The sequence below is a fragment of the Python bivittatus genome, unplaced genomic scaffold (genome assembly GCF_059951505.1).
Source record: "Python bivittatus isolate LINGU-HERP-01145 unplaced genomic scaffold, Pbiv_v1 ctg000340_np1212, whole genome shotgun sequence".
NCBI lineage: Eukaryota > Metazoa > Chordata > Lepidosauria > Squamata > Pythonidae > Python > Python bivittatus.
In genome coordinates, this window is record NW_028277056.1 from 2,538,119 (window position 1) to 2,560,774 (window position 22,656).

Here is a 22,656-nt window from a genome sequence, read left to right on the forward strand (position 1 = left end):
AAGGGCTGCCAGTCCCTCCATATGTCTAATAGGAGTGACATTCTTAGCCTTAGAAACTGGTGTCACCCCCAACATATATCAATTTTCCAGTTGGATTCAGTCAAAGTATCGAGCCAACTTACATGCCTGGTAGAAAGAACTGGACCATCAGTATCTACCATTCTCACATCTCTATTTGCCAAATCTGCACCATCTTCAACAATGCCTCTGCAGGGTTCTCGTGGCTCTGGAGCCTTTCGATAAATAAAGTGTTGAAATGTGGGAGAATTTTCAACAGGCTGAATTTCATATCTTAAGTTCCCAATTTGTATATGTCCCCTGGAGGGAAAAAAAAGCCGGACTTGGGGACAACATCTGCCACTGGCCTGGATCTGGCCCTTGCGGGACTGTTATCTGGCCAATCCAACGACAAAGTAACTAAGATGTGAAAAAAAGAGTTTGTTCCCTCCTTCATCTGTTAAAGAAAAGAAGTAGCATTGCATGACATTTCCTTCAAATACTGCTCTGTTGCTCCCACTCTGAATGACCCCTGGCATATTTATTCTTCGGCTTTCACCGATAACATTCAGGAAAGAACAGAACAGCCAAGCAGTTTCTCCAACTACGATGGCCTGCCAATACCCTTGGGGGAAGCCAGATTTGGCTGGCAGAACTTAGTGCTGGCAGAAGCTGAGATGGCACAGGGACCATCTATGCTCCAATGGAGGGTGGAACCTTAGATGGAGAGCGAAGGGTTGGGGAATGGATCATTCTCTCCAAAGAACTCTAACTTCATCTGGCCTATGAGGAGCATCTGTGTGAGCAATGAGCACTTGGAGATCTGGCCTGCAGCAAGTTTGGGAGGCATTAAATCAAACCTATGACCTGAATCAGTTTTCTACCCTGTTCTGCTTCAGAAGCATTTACGCTGTGGACTAAGCATTAGAAAAGAACTGTTTCTTAGAATAGCCCTCATTCCTCCGTAGATACCTGGCATGGCATACAGTGCTTGAACTCAGTCCATCCTTTCTTCCTCTTCCTCATTCAAGAATCTTACGACAATGGTGTTGGTCATTTTCCATAAAATCACTGTACCATTCTACTGTGCTCTGGTCAGACTCTATTTGAAGTCCTGTGTCCAGTTCTGGGCATCTCAGCTCAAAAAGGACAGTGACAGATTGGAGCAAGTTCAGAGAAGGGCTATCAAGATGGTGAAGGGTCTGGAAACCAAGCCCTGTGAGGAACAACTCATGGATCTGGGTGTGCTTGGCCCATAGAAAAGACAATTGAGTCTTTTCTATGGCAGGCTTCAAATATCTGAAGTGTTATCACATAGAAGAGGGAGTAGTGTTGTTCTGTATTGTCCCAGAAGGCAGGATCAAAACCAGTGCATGAAAACTCCAAGGAAGGTGGTTCAGGAACTTTCTGATTGTATGAACTGTCAGCAGTGGAATAGGTTGGAGATGCTCTAGTGCAGCGTTTCTCAACCTTGGCAACTTTAAGATGAGTGGATTTCAACTCCTTTCAATTCTGGGAGTTGAAGTCCACTCATCTTAAAGTTGCTAAGGTTGAGAAACGCGGCTCTAGTGAATCCTGCACCATGCCCTAGTCACCTCATGGCTCGATTACTGCAATGGGCTGTACATGGGTCTGCCCTAGAAGACCACCCAGAAGCTTCAGCCAGTCCAGAATGCAGTGATCTGGGCAGCCTTGGCATGTCCACGTAACACCCGTTTCACGAGTTGCCAGTTTGCTTTCAGATGTGATTCAGGGTGCTGGTTATGACTTATAGTGGATTTGGTTACTTAAGGGACCACCTGTCTCCCATGATATTAGCCTGGCCAGTTTGATCTGACAGAACTGGAATGCCCCAGGTACCTTTGATCAAGCATGCCTCCTCAGCTATGGCACTGTCCTCTGGAATGAGATCCCCCCGAGATCCCAGTCAGCTCCCACCCTGATGGCATTCTGGAAAGCTCGGAAGACCTGGCTGTTTTCCCAGGCCTTAGGCTAGTGGGGTTGGGGCCCTCTGTGGGTGTATGACAAGTTTGCCTTGTTGACCGGTTCTGCCATCCTGTTATTGCCATTGCCATATGCTTTTTGCTTGTTTGTTTGTTTTCATGTTGTCAACCACCCAGTTGGGGTTGCGCGGGGTCCAGGCTGACTGAAATAAACAAACAAACAAAATAACTGTACGTTCTCTTGTAACTGTATTATTCTATGTTCTGAGAGTTAAAATTATTGTCCCAGGGCACCCTGCGCAGGCCTTTTAAGACTAATACCAGCACCTTCACTTGGGCCCATAAACTAATGAGGGGGCAGCATGATGGGCACCCAAGAGTTGTAGCATGACCCCAGCCCTCCTTGCTGCCCCATTCTGAAATTTACAAGAGTAATAAACTGAGAGTGATATCAAGTAAAGGGACTGGAATGAGATATGTGCTTGTTATGGAAAAGAAGATTGTGGACATGCTGGCTCTTGGTTCATACTTATTTTGTGTCTTGTTATCCTAGAACCTTACCTCAGCTGAGGGCTTCCTACTTCTTTTAGAGAAAGCAGTCAAGCCAAGAAGCTTGTAGAGCTGCTAGGAACAAGCAGAGCTATGACTGATTAAGGCAGGTGTTCCTCCATGAATTAAACTAGAGCCAGCTTCCCAGAGAGGTGCCAACAACTGAAAGACATCTATGCAGATGCAGACCTCTGTCCGCTCCATACATTCAGAAGAAGCCTTCATAAACCACCCAACCTGGAATCTTGATGGGAAGGCTAATCCAGTTAGGAAGGGTCGCCACCCCCTCAGCAGCATCCGCCGAGGATTCAGAAAAGGCAAGTTGCCATCCATGACATCTACCGTCTTGCCTTTTTGACTGCCCCACCGTGGACACCGCTGCATCTTGTGTAGCAGGTCAAGAAGGCCTGTAGGTCAAGAGTAAGAACTGTCTGCTCTCCTGGAACTGTTGCTTTGTGCAGGGTCACCTGTGCATTCAAATACGTATGCGTTCTCCCCCTATGCAAAGGATCCTTTGGAATATTTTAAAGCTCTTGGTGAGAAGGACTCACTTGTACTTCACTGCAGAGGCCTACAGGAGAAGCTCCCTGTTTACCAAAGCTGTCTTTTTCTGCAGAAGGAAAGATGTGGCAGGTGGGTTCTGTGAATGCATAGCTGATCTTTAAAAAAACCCACAGAGAAGCCACCTGTTCCTGCTGTTCATAGACCCTGGACATCATATGCATGGGTGATTCCCAAGCTACCATCTCAGGTAGTAGGGGAAGAATATCACTCAAGGAGATACAGTAGCCCTTGGTCATAACCCTGCAATCACCCATGTAATAGATGCCACTGACCATGTTGCTGCTCAGCAGGGATCTGGACTATGCATTTCTTTGAAAAAAAGCCAAACCATGTGCAAAATTGAGCAAACAAATGAGCAAAGGATACCCAACGAGGTCAGATGAGAAGCAGAAGCCTATGGCAAAACCCAGCTGGAACACTTGCATAAAATACGATGCCGTAACAGACATCTGGATAGTGCAGAAGATTTCAAAGCCAAGGAGAGTGAGAGCAGAAAGGGTGTGCGAAGCATTGTCGCAATGAATGTGGGATACAGGCTTCTTGACCAAAAATGAATCTAACCTTCGCAGCTACAAAGAGGCTTTAAGAGGAAATAAAAATAAGCCTGAAATTTGAACTGCCCTCAGGAGAAATGTGTTTACATAAAAGATTATTAGTTCTAATTATTACCAAAGTCCACTGCATGTAGAGAGGATGGCCTGAGAGTTTGGGGCACCGTCCACATGGCCACTGTAATAGCAATTGTCCTGTAAAGCAGAAAAAAACACATTTTCAGAATAAATTCAAATGAAATCAAATAGAAGAATTGGCTCAGCAGATATATTTCCAACACAAGAATCTTTCCCATCTTGCATAATTCCATCTGAAACAATAAAACTTATATATGCAGTGGAGCGGAAAAGCACCTTATGACTTTTGTGATGGGGTTTGCGCTCTGCATCCTAGCACTGAAGATGTTACCTAATGAAACGTTTGCAAGAACGTTTGCAAGCTCAGAGAACCCCCAGGGCTCCACAGTTCAACCATGAGCTACACATATTTGCTTCTATTGGTACCTTATGACTTTTGTCATATCTGACTTGGATTTCGTATGCTAGTGAGGGCATCCTGGAAGGGAAAAGAGAGAATAAACCCTCAATCACAACAGTCTGGATCAAGCTCAGGTGAGACTTGGAAAGCTTGGGAGACAGAAACATAGACATTCTAGAAGTGCCAAAAAAAAAAAAAAAAGATTGCTTGCCTCTAAATCTTGCATGCCGGGACCTCCTTAGGAAGAAGTCACAAAGTCTTCCAAATCAGACCTTGCATTACATCCAGATGTAAATGCAACCACTGAATCTAATACTAAACTTATGGGCCATAAAATACACTAACAAACTTATCTACAACAAACTCACCTACTGCATCTACTTATCTACAACAAACTTAGTCACACATGCTTAAAATTTACCTGCATATATGGATATTCTGCAACCAGCTCTCCCTTCATATTGTAAGTATAAATAGGCATATTTTCTGTTACAAAGAATCTGAAAATGTAAAAAAAGAATTAAGCAGGAATGGGTCCCTTCGACAGCAGTGTTTCTCAACCTTGGGAACTTTACAATGTGTGGACTTCAACTCCCAGAATTCCCCCAGCCAGCCATTCCCCGTTGCAGGGGAGGTGAAATGGACACCCTTCTATTGTTTTTCTAATTTCTCCCTCTTTCTTCTTGCAATGCAGGCTACTGCTCACTGAGCAAGATGGCCTCTGGGGCACACAACCAGACCAAGCAGACCGGGACTGCCCACAGATGTTCCTCACAGGAGAGGAGCCGATAAGAGAGGCTCCCAAGCACATGGTCAGTGAGGGAAGGGAACTGTTGCTCTCTGCAAGGTTGGTGTGATGCTGTGTTCTTGCCTGAACAGGTCCTCCTACAGCCAGTGGAAGCTTGTCTCCTGATTGGGGGAAAAAGCGAAGAGACTTCAGGAGTGAGTTCTCCATTGAAATCCATCAGGGAAGATGAGGAGATCCTGAACAGGACAGCTGAAGCTCTCCAGGAGAGGCAGAGAAGTGACAAGAACAGGAAAATTTCCTTTTGGCCAACACAGACACAGGGAGGCATGTGACCCAAAGAAGCCAGAAGATCAGGAGGAGCTCTCAGCAAGAAATAGATTCCGTAGTCTGTTCCATTTCGACGTTGTTCATCCCATGATGTCCAGGTGCAGAGATCTGGATGGCCCCAGTCCTCTTAGCTTTTCACAAGGGAATGAAGACCCTCAGGTATTTGGGCCAGGAAGTTGGGCAGACTCTGCTGGTTGATTGGTGGTATCGCTCATTTTCATCGCTGTAAATTGGGGGTGATTCTTTTTGACCTTGGATATTTGTTATCTGGATTGTTTTGTTTAATTTTATTATTTTTCTGTTAATTCTTTGTATGCCGCCTGGAGTCAGTGAATGAGATGGGCAGCCATATACATCTTTGAATAAATAAAAATAAATAACAAAATACAAATGTGATTGAAGCAGATGCTGGCAGTGAAGATTTCCCTTGTAAAGGCTTGTTGCTCTTCCCCTACAACTAGAGGAGTGCCTCAACCTTTGGGTCTCCTGCTAGGAGGATCTAGTAACAAAAGTCATATTTATGCTTTCTTCTTTCCTCCACAGTATACCTTACACACAATACTGTATTCAAGGTTCCACAATGCAAAACTCTGAATTTTGTAGTGTGCAATTTCAGGTAGTAAATATTCAGCAATGAACATTTTCTGCATTTAAAGATGTTTAAAGTATAGTTAAATGTGCTTTTTACTAGAGGTTTTTTTTAAAGTCCACATATTGTAGAATGCCTTCCCGTTAGAATTAAGACTTACTCCACCCTTTGTAATGTTTTGGAAGACAGAAGTTTTCCAAAGAGCATTTGGTTGAATAGTTTGTTATCACCATTTCTGGTTTACTTTGAATGATGTAAATTGATTTGATTGTGGATATTACTGTATTTCGTTTTGTTGTGATTTGTTTTAATTATTTTTCATTATACGTGTCATTATATTTTATCCTGGTTTTGCTGTACCTTTGATAAATTATTTGTTGTTTTCAATTACTTTATATTTACCATGGACGTTTTAACTGTTACAGATGTTTTGTTGATTGTTTTGCAAACCACCAGGAATCTGCTCTGATTTGGTAGAATGAATAACGTAAAGTATAATTTAATTAAATTAAATTTAGGATTGAAATAGGACAGAATGGAGACAGGTAAATCAGCACAGACTGGATCAATCTCTCCATTAATATCCAGCATAATGTCCCAAAACCTAGGGAGACACGTGGGAGATATGGATTGAATGGGGAAGGGTAGATTTATGCCAGATTCTCAATCAATACTCTCAGCATGGTGCTGTCCTGATGCCCAGAATTCCCAGCCTGGGATTTCTGTCCATTGTTACCTTAACAAATCTGGCAAGGCAGCAAGTCGAGAATGGCTGTCTTATCTCTCCTACAGACTCCATCTATGCCCTGATGATGCCACAGCTTTGCAGCAGCTCTAAAGAGCAGGCTGAAATTGAAACCAAGGAAGACGGCGTTGCTGTTTGTGCAGATGGGACTGCCAGCATCTTGGGGGGAAACTCTTGAAGGTGGGGGCACTACTGCAAAAGGGCCAGGGCCATGACTCACAGTTACTCCTTGATTGGCAGGTGGAAGTCACGGCTGGCAGGCTTTCACCCAGCTTAGAGGGGGTCCACCTCACTTGTCCAGTGTAGACCTCCTGCCAACGTCTTCCCAACTCATGCAGGTGAAGGGGAGGCAGAGCTTTCAAGCCACGTTTCTCTGTATCAGCCCCCACGTTACACAACAGTCCACCCTTCAGTACTGGTCTTCTGGAAGCTGTTTACGACAGAATTGTTCTGGAGGGCCTTTCGGGAATGAAGGGTCATCATTACATTTACCACTTATTTATGGGCTTCTTAAATGTTTTTACTTTGTTTTTATGTTTTATGTTGTAAACCACTGGGAGTCACTTTTGTTAAATCCGGAAGGATATAAATACAATCAATCAATCAGTCAGTCAATCCACATGATCCATTATAAGAAAGCAGCCACTTACTGTTGTTTCAGATGAACAATTCTGTATTGTCCTTCCACTTTAATCATGTAAGCCAAATTTTCCTAAAGTTAGATGGGAAAATGCAGAACAGCTAATCAGTACTTTGATCCTTCAAATCTTATTTCCTTTGCCACTGCAAACAATGATTCATGTTAATTCACAAGGTGTTTATCTAATGGAAGTTCTGGAGAATTGGCCTGTGGAATTCGAGACTAAAGTAATTTCCACACTTTGTAGTGTCTTCATAGCATCAGCCAGGCGTTGTTGAAGCGATACAATGCCTGTTCCCACTGCTGATATCTTAGCACAATAATGGTTGGATGACTAGTGAAGATACTCTAAATCAGGGTTCCTCAACCTTGGCAACTTTAAGATGGACGGACTTCAACTCCCAGAATTTTGGTGTTGAAGTCCACCCATCTTAAAGTTGCCAAGGTTGAGGAACCCTGCCCTAAATCACTATCTAAATCACTATATGACCTTAATCCAGGGTTATCAGCCCCATCTTTTTTTTATTTTTTTATCCCGCCTTTATTATTTTTATAAATAACTCAAGGTGGCAAACATACCTAATACTCCTTCCTCCTCTTCTTTTCCCCACAACAACCCTGTAAGGTAAGTTGGGCTGAGAGAGAGGGAGTGGCCCAAGGTCACCCAGCCAGCTTTCATGCCTAAGGCGAGATGAGAACTCGCCATCTCCTGGTTTCTAACTTGGGGCCTTCACCACTAGACCAACTGGGTCTATTATGGGGTTAATTCCACTGGGGTTTAAAGCAACAGCAGTTTGTGCTGGTGTGCCTGTGAAGAACATCCAAGTTAGCTTTTAAGTTTTAATTTTGATTTATCTTTTACGTAGGGGGCATAAAAGGGGGCTCTCGTGAATGTTCTTATCTTATGGATTATGAGTTGCCTAAAGCCTTTTGGATTGTGTGGTGCGTCAATGAAGTAAATTAAAAAAAAAAATGAACAGATAAACAGGAATTTTGGCTTGGGTGTGCTCCAAAGGCAGTGCGTCTCAATCACCTCCTTCACCCCGCTTTGGACTTTTAGAATTGGGAGCGTGTTCTCAAGAAACCAAATACTGTATTTTCGTCTTTTGTCAGTACAGAAAGAGGCTCTGTTTGCATATTATACCATGGTTTATAAAGCACAATAGATGAGATATTCCAAGAGCCATTAGGGCAAAGCACAGTTCATAAAACCGGCTGTCTTTGAAAATCTCAGGGCGGTTAATTCCTTGTTTTGGCTTAGCACCCTACATGCACACAACTATTGTAGCTTGACAACCAGGGGTGATGGTTGATGTGCAAAGCAGGCTGAGAGGGGCATGATTCCGTGCAGTGACAGTGGCAAGTCGAAAGGAAAATTACTTTGCTGTCGTAAAGCGATCTCGTTTCCAGCTGCGTTGGCTCTACTACTTCTGAGTAAAGGTATGTTGAAGACATTTCAATCGAACCTATAAAGAAATACAGAGAAAAGTGAGTTAATATTTGCGTTATGCAAAGCATCGGCTTTCTCGTTCTTATCCCTCAGGGCTGATAATGGTTCCTATGCTGAGATACGAGAGAGTCTGAATTTGAGCCTTTACACATATGTAACTGGCATGCATGAGATTTACACATACATGTGCAGCCCCCCGGGGGGGTCTGCCTCCATCTCTCCCGCTCTCTGTACCCACCAGGGCTGAGGAAGAGGAGCAGCAGCGGCCCCCACAAGGCCCCTGAGTGTGGCACCCACAGCCTCCACGAGGAAAAGGGGGGCTCCCCCTCCGCCATTTTGCTCAGGCCCTCCCTCCTCAGGGCCCCAACTGCCACCTGCCCCAAAGCCCCGCCCCTCAACAGCCCAGGCACCAAGCCCCGCCTCCTCAGCTTCCAAGTTCCAATGGCCACCCAGGACCAAGCCCAGCCCCCTCAGGGCCCACCCCGCAGCTCTCCCATTGGCTCCTTAACCCGGCTGCCCCTCGACAGAGGCCCCGCCTCCTTCATGCTTCATGCCTCTGCCCCACGTCCCGCCCCTCACGTCCCGCCCCTTCAGCTGCCATTCAAATCCAAGCCCCACCCCTTCCCAGGCCTCCATTGGGAGTTTAATGCCTCTCCCAGCAGGCAGGAAACCAGGCAGAGCTGCAGGGCCTCCTGGGTAATTTTAGTTCAGTGGTTCAGCCTGTCCTGCCTCACAGGGTTGTTGTGTGGACAGAATTAGAGGAAACAGCCAGTCAGCTGCCTCGAGCTCTCAGGCAGAAGTTCAGATGCTAATATTCAAGTGCTAATAAAACAATAGCATAATCAGGATGGTGGACATTTTCCTTTGGGAAATCCTGGCCGCTGAAATGAGGACCACGTCTTTTCCTGGTGCAATTTGAAATGCGTGCTAAGGAACATTGCATTTTTCAGAGGAACCGGCCAAGGCTTTGACTCTCTGCGCCAGCGACCCAAGAGGCAGCCCTGGCGCTGCCCTCGCTCATGAAAGACGACCCTGGCCAAGCTCGCATTGCTCCACGGCTCTCCGACTTGGAGCCTGAAGCGAATCCTACAGGGCAGACTTTCAGCCAGCCAGGGCCCCTTCTCCTTTTACTTCTTTTTTACAATTCTTGTATCGTATTTTCTATTCAGTCTGGGCTCATCGTACACCGCCCAGAATCAGTTCGGAGTCGGGCAGTGCCTAAACTGAATACATTACATTAATGACAATTTAGCCCTAATTCACAGGGTTCGTCTGTGGATAAAACTGGAGGAGAGTTTTATTTACTCATTTGCTTATTGTCTTTGCATATTGCCAAATTTATTTACTGACTTATTCTATTTGCATGTTGCCAAATCAATAGATTCATGGGGGAAGCATTAAGCTCTTGGAGAAAGGTGGGACATAAATTTCACGAACATTAAATAAACTCAGGGAGCCACTCACTAGAGTGGCATAGAAATACTAGTAATAAATAAAAATTAAACAAAAAAACGCCCAGGACCAGGAGAATAATTTACAATATTTGGGGAAAGGTCAAAGGGCATGCTGAGCCTTTATTGATTTGGCAGGAAGCACACAGAATAAGTCAGTAAATCAATAGATAAGCAATCCAGTAAAATTAATTAAAATCTCCACAACAAGGATCATTAAAATCAAAATTGTAAACAGAATAATAATAATAATAATAATAATAATGTAAAATAGATAACACAATCAAATAGTAGTACTATAGTACTAGTAGGATTGATAATAACAAGGAAAAATAGATAACAACCAAAGTGTAGTAGTAACAATAATAATATGGAAAAAATAGATAACGTACCCAAATTATAAGGTGGCAATGGAACCCAGTAACTAAACTGAAAAATTTTAAAAAGCAACAATTCACTATAGTAGCCACCCCCATTCCATTCCAGGTAACATCTAGGGCAGTGTGTCTCAACCTCCGCAACTTTAAGATGTGTGGACTTCAACTCCCAGAATTCCCCAGCCAGCATGGCTGGCTGGGGAATTCTGGGAGTTGAAGTCCACAAGTGCATGCTGGCTGGGGAATTCTGAGAATTGAAGTCCACACATCTTAAAGTGGCCGAGGTTGAGAAACACGGCTCTAGGGAAAGGTGAGTCACAAACCTCACCAACAGCAAATAAACAAAGGGAGCCACCGGCCAGAGTGGCATAAAGATACCATTGATAAATAAAAATAAGTGACCCTGTTTGCCCGTGGAGCTTGCAGGAGCAGAGGGGCTGATCTGCTGGGAAAAGGACTTAGGGGATCCCATTCCTGGCTGGAATAAGGGGCTGGGGTCTCCCACGCCCACGGTGGTTGTGCCAGGAGGTGCCAGGGGGTGAGGCCAGCCGGTGGTTCCTCTCGGGCACTGAGAAAGACGCCTCACAAGCTCCAGCTTCCCCCAGGGAAGCCGGGAGGCGAGGGGCTGCGCTGCAGGGGCCAGGAGTGCCTCCCCTGCCCCAGCAGGAGGCCCCACCCCCTCCACTCTAGCCCCACCCACAGTGGTCCTGCGCCTGGCCTTCCCCTCTCACCTGACTGTTGCCCGGGGCAACCAAGCCGCAGCCAGAGTGATGAGGGCGAGTGCCGGGCCGCCGGCAGGAGCAGGAGGGCTACTGTGACCCCTCAACGAAGCGGGCTCAGAGTCCTCTGGGACACTAGCCCCCCCCGGGGTGGGGTCTCTGGGGCAGACCCCCCACGGCAGCCGGTTCCTCCTTGGCCAGGTGACCCTCCAGAAGGGGCCTGGCGAGCCGTTCCCTCAGAGGGAAGCCCTCAGAGCACGTGCAGAGTTCTAGCCCTTCTGAAGAGAAAGGAGGGGGCTGGGCTGTCAAAAGAAAGAGAGCAAACCAGGGCCATGTGGGGGGGCAAAAAAGTCAAGATGGCAGCTGGGACCATACCACCAAAGCCCCGCCCCAGCAAGCGTGAGATGGGCAGCTATGTAAATTTAATAAATAAATAAATATTTAGAACATGAACAGTACAATGACCATACACTTTTTATTATAAAGCACAGTCCTTTACCTCAGAAAGCTGCCCTCTAAATTTATTTAATTTAATAACTTTTTTTCTTGGTTTTGCTCGTGAACTTTCCTTTGTAAAGCAGAGGTATAAACATAAACAATTGCTTTTTTTTATCCTTATGAACCTCTTTCAGATTTGCCCCTTTTTCAGGTTTGTTCTTTATTTTTTCCAAGGAAATATGGTCACTGTCATGTACAGGGCCGCCTATCTAACCTACAAACTCTGGCTGTGCTTTGACTTTTTTTGACACTCCCTGAAGATGCCTTGTCCAAAGGCGGGCTGCACGAGGGCGTCCTCGGGGGATGAGGTGCCCGCCTGGCATTCCTGCCTTCATGGGGTCCTGGGAAGGTAGCCTCCAGGGTGCCCTTTGGCCTTGCCCATAGCAGGAGACGGGATGGCTGCCTCATCCCATTCCTCCCAGGGTCCTGGGGCTTATTTTATGAAAAAAGGGCTCCTAGGGGCATGCTGTCTTTGGTGCCAACTACCAAATGGCTATCGCATGAGGGCACCAAGTGGGAATGACAGAATTGCTCATCCACCAAGCAAAAGATTGGTCCGCCTCTATTCTCCTGAGTCTGGGGCTCTATTGGGGGTCTTTGTCCCCAAGGGCATCCGCAGGGGGTGCAAAAAAAGTCAAGATAGCAGCCACAAGGGTTCAGTCAACCCCCATCCCTTTTTTACAAGTCACACACGTGTGGTGCATATTGAAAAGACTTGGAGTTTCAATCGTACAGTCACAGACACCATCTTGACAAGCATGCGCACCCCAGCAGACACCACTGTTTGCCCCTCTTTCTGTCTTTTCAGTAAAGAGTGAACCTGTGCAGCATTGAAATGTTAGCATTTGAATGGGAATTTCCCTCTCCAGTTTGGCTTCCTCAAAATAAAAGGGCATTTGTTGATTAGCTGTCAATGCTTTTTTAAGTCTACAAAGACATTATCTTTCGTATACAACTTATTCATTCATAGAGAAGTTTTAAAAATTTTGAGGAAAAGTGTTGATCATAATTGTGTTTTTTCCTTACATTTTCTTTTTCAGGGCCAGTCTTGGTCCCTCTCAGCTTAGGGAAGCGAATACACTGAATGGGAACATTCAAACTCTTCCTGAGGTTCGTGGTTAGTAGGACTTGTTCTGCCCTACAACAAAAGAATTAATTCCCTCAAGTCTCCTGAGTTGGACTGTTCCATTCATCAGTGGTCTGGAGAAGCTGAAAATACTGAGAAAGAACTGAGATGACAACAATGCTTGGAGTCCAAAAAAGCATATGCACACTTGTCAGTTGGAAGTGCTTCACTACCTAAACTCTAGATGTAAGTAGTGACAATTAAAAGCAACACAGAGCTACTGATAGGTGAGTAGTCTTCATTTATTCAGTCATTGCAAGCGGTGAATGACCTTTCTGATGTATTGAAAGTACCTTATCGGCTTTCCGCCTAAGGTAAATAAAGAAGTCCAACATTGGGAGATTTTGGAATCCAGAGCTCTGAGAGTGATGCAAAGGAGAGGACTATTTCAGACTGGTGTGAACTTGATGCAGTAGGTGTAGACATCTTTAGGCCCTCTCTTTTAAACTTTGGATACCAATACTGACATTTAATTGAGATAGCAATATAGGTAGTCCTCGTTTAGCGACCACAATTGGGACCAGCAGCTCAGTCATTAAGCAAAGCGGTCACTAAGTGAAACTATAACTGTGTTTATGATCTTACTTCAACTTTCCTTTGTTTTACAGACCTGCAAAGGTCGTAAATGCGAGGATTGGTTGCAAAGTTACTTTTTTATCACTGTCATAACTGTGAAAGGTCGCTGTATGAGGCAGTCACTAAACAAGGGCTACCTGTATTGTAATGGAGGAAAATTGATGTCCTTTCTGTGCTTGACTCTCTTAGAAACTTCTGTGAGGAACACTATTGGATGTATAATTGTTCAAAATTGCGGGAAGGTCATCAAAATCTTCACTGTTTCCTTTTTTTGCTGAATGATTAGGCATATGTGCAATTATGCTGTAATCCTAAATGGAGAATACTAGTAATATGTGATTAGACTACAGAATGTTTTTATTGCTTTAATACAACTACAAAAAGAAAAATGTGTGATTGCAAATTAAAAAAAAGATGAACAAAGAAAAATGCTAAATTGGAAACAATACATATACAGCAATAATTACATCTACATAAGACCTGCTACAACTCAGTTTTTAAGCATTGAATTTATATTTGATTACATGATATTGTCCAACCTGTCCTTTATGCCAATAAAGAGCCAATTTAAAGGCTGATATATTTAATCAAGACAACTTTTGGTATTTGGTACACAAGTATCTTTCTAGGAACACAGGATAACCTTTGGCAACAATCAAAGAATAATACATCCAAAGTTCTTTATAAATAGGCAAATTCAACTTCCAGTTTGGGATAGCACTGTCAGTGCCTGTCTCTCGCCTCTCTCCTGATTAGAGTGTTTTCATGCTTCTGAATTATTGAACCATGTGGATAAAGACTTTGATTGTCAGGTAAATAAAAGTTTTCATTACATATTATTTTGTTTTTAATGAGCTACTGAGATGGCAGCTAGACCCAAACGATCATCAGCCAGCTTAATTCCAGCTGTGCCACTATCTGCCGAGCCAGGGAAAATGGCGCAGGAGGATTCTTCCACCAAGTTGTTCAAAAAGATCCTGGCTCAAGTACAAGTCTTGAAGCCAATGCAACAAGATTTGGCAGAGCTTAAAAATGATTTAAAGATGCAAGAGAAATTGGCTTGTTATGAAGATGGACTAGCTGCTCACAATACTATTACTCAAGCTAGTCATAATATTTTGGATAAATGAATTACTTACTTAGAGTCACAATTGCGCAGGAAAATTTATATGTGATTGAGAACCCTCCAAGTCAATCAAACCTGGCTGAATTTATGGAGGATTTTTTTCACAAAGCTCCTGTCTTTGAGAACGGACCTTCCAGTTGAGATTGAACATGCCATTAAAATTCCTTTAACAAGACAGAAGACTGGACCTAGCTCCAATATCATTATTGTGCAATTCTTTCATGTTACTACAAAAGATGAGATTTTACATATATTTTACCAGAAATCAGTAAAGTCTCCATTGAATGAAGTTCCAGCCAAAATAAGATATCAATCTATCCTGATTTTACTAAGGAAGTCTCTGAAAAGAGAAGGGTTTTCACAAAAGCACGAAATCTTGCAAGGTCAGCACAACTTCAATATTTAACGCGGTTTCCAGCTACATTCTGCATTAATCAGCAAGATCAGATTCACAAATTTGATAATCCTTTGAATGCAGAGGCCTTTATCTTATCTTTGAAATCTGCTGATGGTTAACCCTGGTTAAGCCTCTATGGAATCTGCTGAGGGAGAGGTTTGAATTTGCCTAAAGACATGCTGCAAAAGCCTCATTTTAAAAGGCTCCACTTTTTTTTTCTGTACTCCTTTTTTTGTTTAACTTCATGATAAAAAGTCTGGTCATATTGCCAACTTTAGCATCTATCTTTAGACACAATACATTTACCTGAAGTAGTAAGTCTGAAACTGCTCAGAATATAAGAAGGGAGACGAAACCACAGTGCTGTCTCCTATGGGAAGTTGTGCATTTATTTATTTATTTTAGGGTTCTTTTTAGTCTTTTTAATAATGCTACTTGCTTGTTTTTTTTATTTTCTTGCACATAATCAAGTTTTTCTTTTCCTTTTTCTTAAGTATATTTACTGTATGGGAAATATATTCAATATATATGTAACAGAACGGTATTCAAATGCTAATATGAGTTTTTATGGAGGTTCTACATCTGTGAGCAATACTAGAAAACATGATAAATATTCAAACATGGAAAAGTTCATTATTAGATATTTGTTCAATGACATGTATAAAATGAATTGGTATTGGGAGAACATTATAAGTGGGCTAAATAAAATTAATGGATGAAGTTAGTTAGTCTTAATGTAAAAGGGTTGTGAGAATCTAAGAAAATAGAATTTTAGCATATTTAAAATCATTAAGGACAGACATTGCTTATTTACAGAAGACTCATTTGATGAAACAAGATAAATCTTTATTGATGAAGGATTGGGTGGGACAGGTTTATCTTACAGATACTTCGACAAAAGCTAAAGGTGTGGTCATTTTGATTTAAAAAGGATTTTCAGTTAATGTACAACAGGTTATTGTTGATGTCAATGGGCATTATTTAATTTTATATGCTAAAATTGCAGAGACTGCAATAGCTATGGCTAATGTTTATGGACCTAACTTAGATTCTCCTATTATGTTTTATGAATGTTTTTGACATTTGAATGAGTGTATTTATGATAAAGTGGTAACAGGCAGATATTTTAATGAAATATTGGATCCTGAACTTAATAAAAATACACCAGTATGAAAAAAAATGATTAGTGAGGGAAAAAATTAAGACTTATATGGGAGAATTGAATTTAATAGACCCCTGGTGCTTGATGTAACCAACTGAAAGAGAATATATATTTTATTCAAATGTGCATCAGAATTTTTTTAGGCTTGATTATTTTTTAATATCGACTTTATATCACCAAATTCAAGAATGTAATATTGATGTTTGTAATGTATCAGACTTTAGTGCAATTACTTTGAAATGCGCATTTCAGAAACCAGTCAAGGTATCAAGAAATTGGTATTTCAATGTCTTTTTATTAAATGATAAAGAATTTGTACAACAAATGTGGGTAGAGAATTTACAATACTTTGATGTGAACACAAAAATTGCCCAAGTGCCCAAATTTTTGAATAGGAAGCATATAAAACATATATCTGAGGTCAAATTATTGCTTATGCATCATACAAAAATAAAAATAAAAGGGAAAATAATTTGGAAGATGAATTGAAACATTTATGGGCACAGATGGTAAGATAGCCATCTACAGTTTTGTACAGAGAAATACAGAAAAAGAAATATGAATTAACTACTATAATCTCAAGCAGACAGAATTTATGCTAACATGTTCACAACAGAAATACTGGAAGAACAGTGAAAGACCTGGTAAGATCTTGGCAATCGTTTAAAGCAATATCTATCTATCTATCTATCTATCTATCTATCTATCTATCTATCTATCTATCTATCTATTATTCCAATCATTAGAGGTATAACATTTCAATGAATATAAATTAGCAGTTTTAAAAATTCTATTCAGACTATATAGCAAACCAGAGACTCTATTGAATGAAGATATAGAGGCCTTTCTAAATAAAATTAGATGATACCCCAAAACAACTTTTATTTGCTCCACTATTTGAAGTAGAAATTAAACATATAATTTTAAAAATGGCAAGTGGTAAAACTCCAGGATTGGATGGATTCCCTATAGAGTGATATAAAACATTTATAGGTCTTTAGGTGCCAAAACTTTGCCAGTTGTATGATGAAATATTTTATCAGCAGCATTTAAGCTGTCCAAGTAACACTGCCTTTTGCAATGGACTGATGGTGATTTTGTCAATGCCAAGGGTCTTCAAGTAGTGCTCCAGATGTTTTGGGATGGCAACCAAGGCACCTATTACTATTGGTACTATCTATGCCTTCTTTTGCCACAGTCATTCTACTTCTATTTGCAGGTCTTTATATTTTGTGATTTTCTCCAGTTCCTTCTGTTCTCTTCTGCTGTCTCCAGGTACTGCAATGTCCACTATTCAAACTTTTTTGTCTTTCTCATCCACAATTGTTAAGTCTGGGGTGTTGTGTGGCAGGTGCTTGTCTGTTTGAATTCTAAAGTCCCAGAGCACTTGAGCTTCTTCCTTTTCTATGACTTTATCTGTTTTGTGGTCCCACCAGTTCTTGCTTGCAGGCAAATGGTATTTCTTGCAGATATTCCAATGCACCATTGTTGCTACTTTGTCATGGTGTTGCTTGCAGTCAGTCTGCGCGATCTTCTTGCAGCAGCTGACTAGGTGGTCCACTGTTTCTTCAGCTTCTTTTCAGAGACTGTCTATTGCTGTCTTCTCAATTCTGGCTTTATATGCATTTGTTCTTAAGGCTTGGTCTTGTGCAGCCAGAATTAGCCTGTCTGTCTCTTTCTTCAACTTTCCTGCTCTTACCATTGCCAGGTCTTCTTGTTATATGATGATGATGATGATGATGATGATGATGATGATGATGATGATGATGATTCAGCATCCAAAAATTTTCTATGATCCAGTTAGAACAATTCTTATAAATTTTTCTCCATGATGGCCAGTAAAGATTTCTCATCAGCTTCTGATGATTTTTCAGCAGATGACAAAACCTGTGGGAATTGTGAGCCAATGTCTGGAAGTAGCAATGGGTTGATAGTGGAAGTATAAATTGCTGTACTGGCATGTACTTTATATTTTACAATGATTTACATTTACAATTTATAGTGACTTTATATTAATATATATTAATTGCCCTGGCTTCCTGTTTGTTGCCAGGCCCAATTTAAGATGCTGGTTCTTAACTGAATGGCTCATTCTGTATGCCATCCCCTCACATTTTGTGGCTCTATAAGGTTTGCACATCTCTATGTACAAAAAAAATGCAATCTGACAAACCATTTTGACATATATAAAAATTAAAATCTAATAATAGTAATAATAATAATAATTTTTTAAAAAAACTGCAGCATAAACAACTATAGGGGGAAAAAATCTGAAAAGCCTAGGTAAAACAAATGATTTTAAGCCACTCCTAACTTGTGAAACTATGAGCCTATGAATTTAAACAATAAAAATGTAAGAACTGAGCAATGACAATCTCCAAAAGAATGAAGCCAGATATTAAGCATGAAAACCACCAGACAACAGCAGATCAGAAATGTCTTAGCTGTGTGATGGAAGCAAACAATGAGGGGACCCATATATAATTTTTATATATGTCAAAATGGTTTGTCAGATTGCATTTTTTTGTACATAGAGATTTGCAAACCTTATAGAGCCTCCTCCATTTGCTAGTTGTACAGTCTTTCTTAGAAAAGCACTTCCACAAATCAATACCAACAGAGGTTAGGTTGGTGAGGGCACAGAAAAAGGCTTGATTCTGGAACGCTGTGACTTGCAAGGTCTGATGGGTCCCCTCATTGTTTGCTTCCATCACACAGCTAAGACATTTCTGATCTGCTGTTGTCCGGTGGTTTTCATGCTTAATATCTGGCTTCATTCTTTTGGAGATTGCCATTGCTCAGTTCTTACATTTTTATTGTTTAAATTTTATTCATATATATATTGCACACTGATCTGAGGTTCTTCTTACCAGTCTATTGGTATTTAATACATAAATTAAATAAAAATAGAATAAAAAGGGTTGTCAACACATAAAGTGTTGCAAAACCATGTTTTGGAACTCTAAAAAAAAGAGCAGGGACAGGACAAAAACTATAGTTTTAACCGAATTAGTGATTAAAATAAGTTGTCTGTACCATAAGGGAACTAACTCATTTATAAAATTAATTGATCCCTCATTAGGATATGCCAGTCATTTTCTCTCTCATACACCACCACCCACTGTCACACAGAAGCACAAAGTATGTGTACACACATATACCTGACACCTCCCTTTTATCAGCAGAAACAGCAGAAAAACAAAATGGAAAGCAAATAGGATGGGACACGGTGAGGGGAAGGGATAGTTGAACTAGGAATAAAAGGAAAGAGAAGGTAGCAGGACAAAATTAGGTGCAAATAAGGCAGGAGGAAAGGTAACTGGACAAGAAAAGATGCCTTGGACAGTGTTACAGAAAGGGCTAAAATTCACCAAGCAAGCAGTCCTTCCAAAAGCAGAGCTCTTCTTCAGGCCGATCTTCAGAGGCATTAGCACATTGCATCAGTGATCCCTGCAATCATTATGCTTCCTACGGTTTCTTTTGTCTTCAGCTCTTTCTATTCTTATCAGAAAATATAGGACAACTCTCCTCAATTCACAGATAATATCTGGGGAAATTGTGACTTCCTATCAGGCAAATACAGCATATTAGGCATAAAAATAAAATGTCAAATGTTTTAATGCTGTTTTCAACAAACCACATCTCAGAAATATACAACAGATTACTGACTCTTTCAGAGAAGACTAATAAGCCGTGGAGCCAATCTAATTAGCTACACAGAAATCTAATTTAAATTAAAGGGCTCCACTAATGGAAAATCAAAATTAATTAAAAGACAATTTTTAAGCCTCCTAAGTTACTGACTCTACTTTGTCTAAACAGGTTCTCCCTTTTTGTATTGAGAAGACTTTTGAGAATGCAAGCTGTTTCACAGCCCTCTTGATGTCCCTGTTTCTTAGAGTATAAATGAGAGGATTCACCAAAGGGGTTAAAATAGCAAAAGTCACATTGCTCAACACATGGATGTCCCTGGGCATATTGGCTCGGTAGGAGAGATATGCCAGAGCAATGGAACCGTAGTAGGTGCTGACCACAATCAGGTGGGAGGAGCAAATTGAAAAGGTCTTCCTGCGCCCTTCTTTGGAGCTGATCTGCAAGACAGAGATGATGATGCAGATGTAGGAGATGAAGACAAGCAAGAGTGGGATAATGGAGACAATCATGGCAATTGTAAAGCCCAGAAAACTCTGGAAGCTGGCGGAGGAATTTTGACAAGCTGCCTGAACCACAGCCAAGTGGTCACAAAAGCAGTGGTGAACCCTGGGCGTTTTGAGAAATGCCAGCTGGGACGATTGGACAACAGCTGGGATTGGGATCAGCAGTGCCAAGAACCAAGCGCTTGCAGCCAGTTGTATGTTCTTCTGCTTTGTCATTCGGACTGCATAATGCAAAGGATTGCAGATGGCCTCGTAGCGGTCGTAAGACATAACAAGCAAGAGGAAGGTTTCGGTCACTACTAGTCCATGGAAGAAGTACATCTGCAAGAAACTTCCCTGGGAGGAGACAAACTTAGAATTGACTAAGAACAAGGCCAGCATTTTGGGAATGGTTATGGTGGTGAGCAGAATATCTAAAATAGAAAGATTGGTCAGAAAAAAGTACATGGGCTTGTGGAGTCTGGGATCTGTAACAACAGCTATGATGACGGTAAAATTAGTAGAAAGGATTAGCAGGTAGAATATGAAGAAGACGAAAAAGAAGGGGAACTGGTGATCCTGAAGACTGGGAAAGCCAACAACCCAGAAGTATTGAACAGAACTACCCGTGAAGTTGCAAGCTTCCATTTTGTGAAATGTGAAAAGTGTCTAGAAAGCAAAAAGAAAAAAAAAGTGAGAGAGAGAGAAAGAGACCACAGGAGAAGAGTGTCAGCTGCGCTGCTAAAATCTGACCAAAATCTCTGCACAGTCCTCCTAAATTTGGAGCTCCTTGGGTTTATTCTAATATATCATATCCCACTTTCTTCCTCAGAATCCTGAGGCAGATTACAACAGCTGTAGGATACACTTTGCACCTCTAAAACCACCTGGCTACAATGGACGTTCAGGACGCACATGTGTTCTTGCATGTTAGTAAAACACAGAGATTATTGGTGCAGCTGCATAGAGAAGCATATCAAGGCTGTGCTTTGTTTTTTTTTAATCAATGTACACGCATCAGTAAAACATAACAGTAAAACTCAGTTCAAGCATTTTTCACGTTCAATAATGTACATTTATATTATATGTGGGGGAGAGAGGAATGAACTGAAGAGAGTTTGGGCAGAAAGTCTGATCTGGGGAAATAAGGTAATTTTTTCTTGCTGGTTTATTTATGTCCTAATACCTGTTGAAATAATGTTTAGACTGCCCTTCATTCTTATTGATATGAGAATTAAATGGGGAAAGTATGGCAAATAAAGCATAAACAAAGAAATACAATAAAATATTACAATAAATCAGTTGAAAGCAGGAAATGAACTAACAAATCAACCAAATGAAATGAAATGAAAATGCTCTAAACTGATACTGAAAGGCTTGTGTGTTTTCTTCTTTATCATGAAGTAACATTATGTGGAGAAAACACTTGCTTGATGATTTAAGATAGTCACAGATTGGTTTAGGAGAGGCACTTCTTCAGATGTTTACTTCCCACACCATGTAGAGCTTTGGAAATAAAACCAACATCTCAAATTACAATCAGAAGGGAATCAACAACCAGTGCAGTTTCTTCAGAGCTGGGAGTATTTTGATTCTACTGGCCTATTCTTGCTTACGTTCTAGCTACTGTACTTCCTGAAACATTTGATATAACTGAAATATTACAATAACCTCACTGGGAGGTTATTAGTGCATGAATTATCTTGGCCAAGCTGTCCAGGAAAAAGCACGGAGAAATTTAGATTCACCGAGGAGGCTTCGAATCTAGGCCTTCACATTTAGCCTGCTATTTTCTCTGTCCTATTGGATCTCATAGCCTTATAACTGAGGGATGTGCAAACATCCTCATTTCTGGGCACACATAAACATTAAAAAAAACAAAAAACCCTCAACTGAAAAATCCTCTGGTTTTGAATCTGATGGCTTTCTTTTCTGTGTACCTTAAAAAGATGCCGTGTACTCATCTGTATTTTAGCTTTAGTGTTTCATGGCAAGATATTCCAGGGATTATGGTCACGGCAGCACTGATTTTTTTGTTCATTTTAAATTAGTCTTTTATGCATTTATTTAGTCTTTTCTCTAGTTGTAGAAAAATAGTTACAAGCATGCAAATAAAGCATTTATTTATAGCTTTGTAGCTGAGAGACCCTAATATGAAAGCAGTAACAATTCCTTATCTCAACCATCTCCCCAAAACTTCTTCCTACAAGTTATTTTGTTCCAGCTTGCACATGAAAAGAGTGATATAGATAGGATGTAAATTGTTATGCATGTGACATAAGCTGAAATAGGGTAAAATACTATTTGTGCAGTTAGCCTGCAACTGAGTAAGCCCTGTGAGACTGCGCCTACATGCAGGGATATATTTCAAGATACAGATTGATTTTATTTTAACAAGGTTTTTGAGCAAGGAAAAACCAAAACCAAAAATCTGCTCCATCTCATCTAGAGAACTGAGAAAAAATAATTTGCCAGGAGCCATGGGCACGGCATAACCTGAATGTAGT

General features: G+C 41.3%; 2 protein-coding genes across 2 annotated transcripts in view; both read right to left on the reverse strand.

Moving 5' to 3' along the window:
* The window catches only part of LOC112542000 (disintegrin and metalloproteinase domain-containing protein 21-like), a 36,873-nt gene extending 27,957 nt beyond the window's left edge, over positions 1-8,916 (reverse strand). The window contains exons 1-4 of the mRNA XM_088140883.1: positions 8,820-8,916; positions 8,512-8,597; positions 3,723-3,799; positions 123-318 (exon numbers count right to left, since the gene is read on the reverse strand). Coding sequence (XP_087997009.1) covers positions 123-318; positions 3,723-3,799; positions 8,512-8,597; positions 8,820-8,916 — 456 coding nt within the window. The remainder of the gene's footprint in view (positions 1-122; positions 319-3,722; positions 3,800-8,511; positions 8,598-8,819) is intronic.
* Positions 8,917-19,804: 10,888 nt separating this feature from the next.
* OR2AT4 (olfactory receptor family 2 subfamily AT member 4) lies at positions 19,805-20,797 on the reverse strand. Its single transcript, XM_007438976.2, has one exon. It carries the CDS (start codon positions 20,795-20,797, stop codon positions 19,805-19,807), a length of 993 nt encoding a protein of 330 aa, XP_007439038.2.
* Positions 20,798-22,656: the final 1,859 nt, after the last annotated feature.

What these genes read in the sequence shown, in the direction of transcription:
- OR2AT4 (XM_007438976.2), bottom strand. Translation starts at nt 20,797, where the DNA reads ATGGAAGCTTGCAACTTCACGGGTAGTTCTGTTCAATACTTCTGGGTT.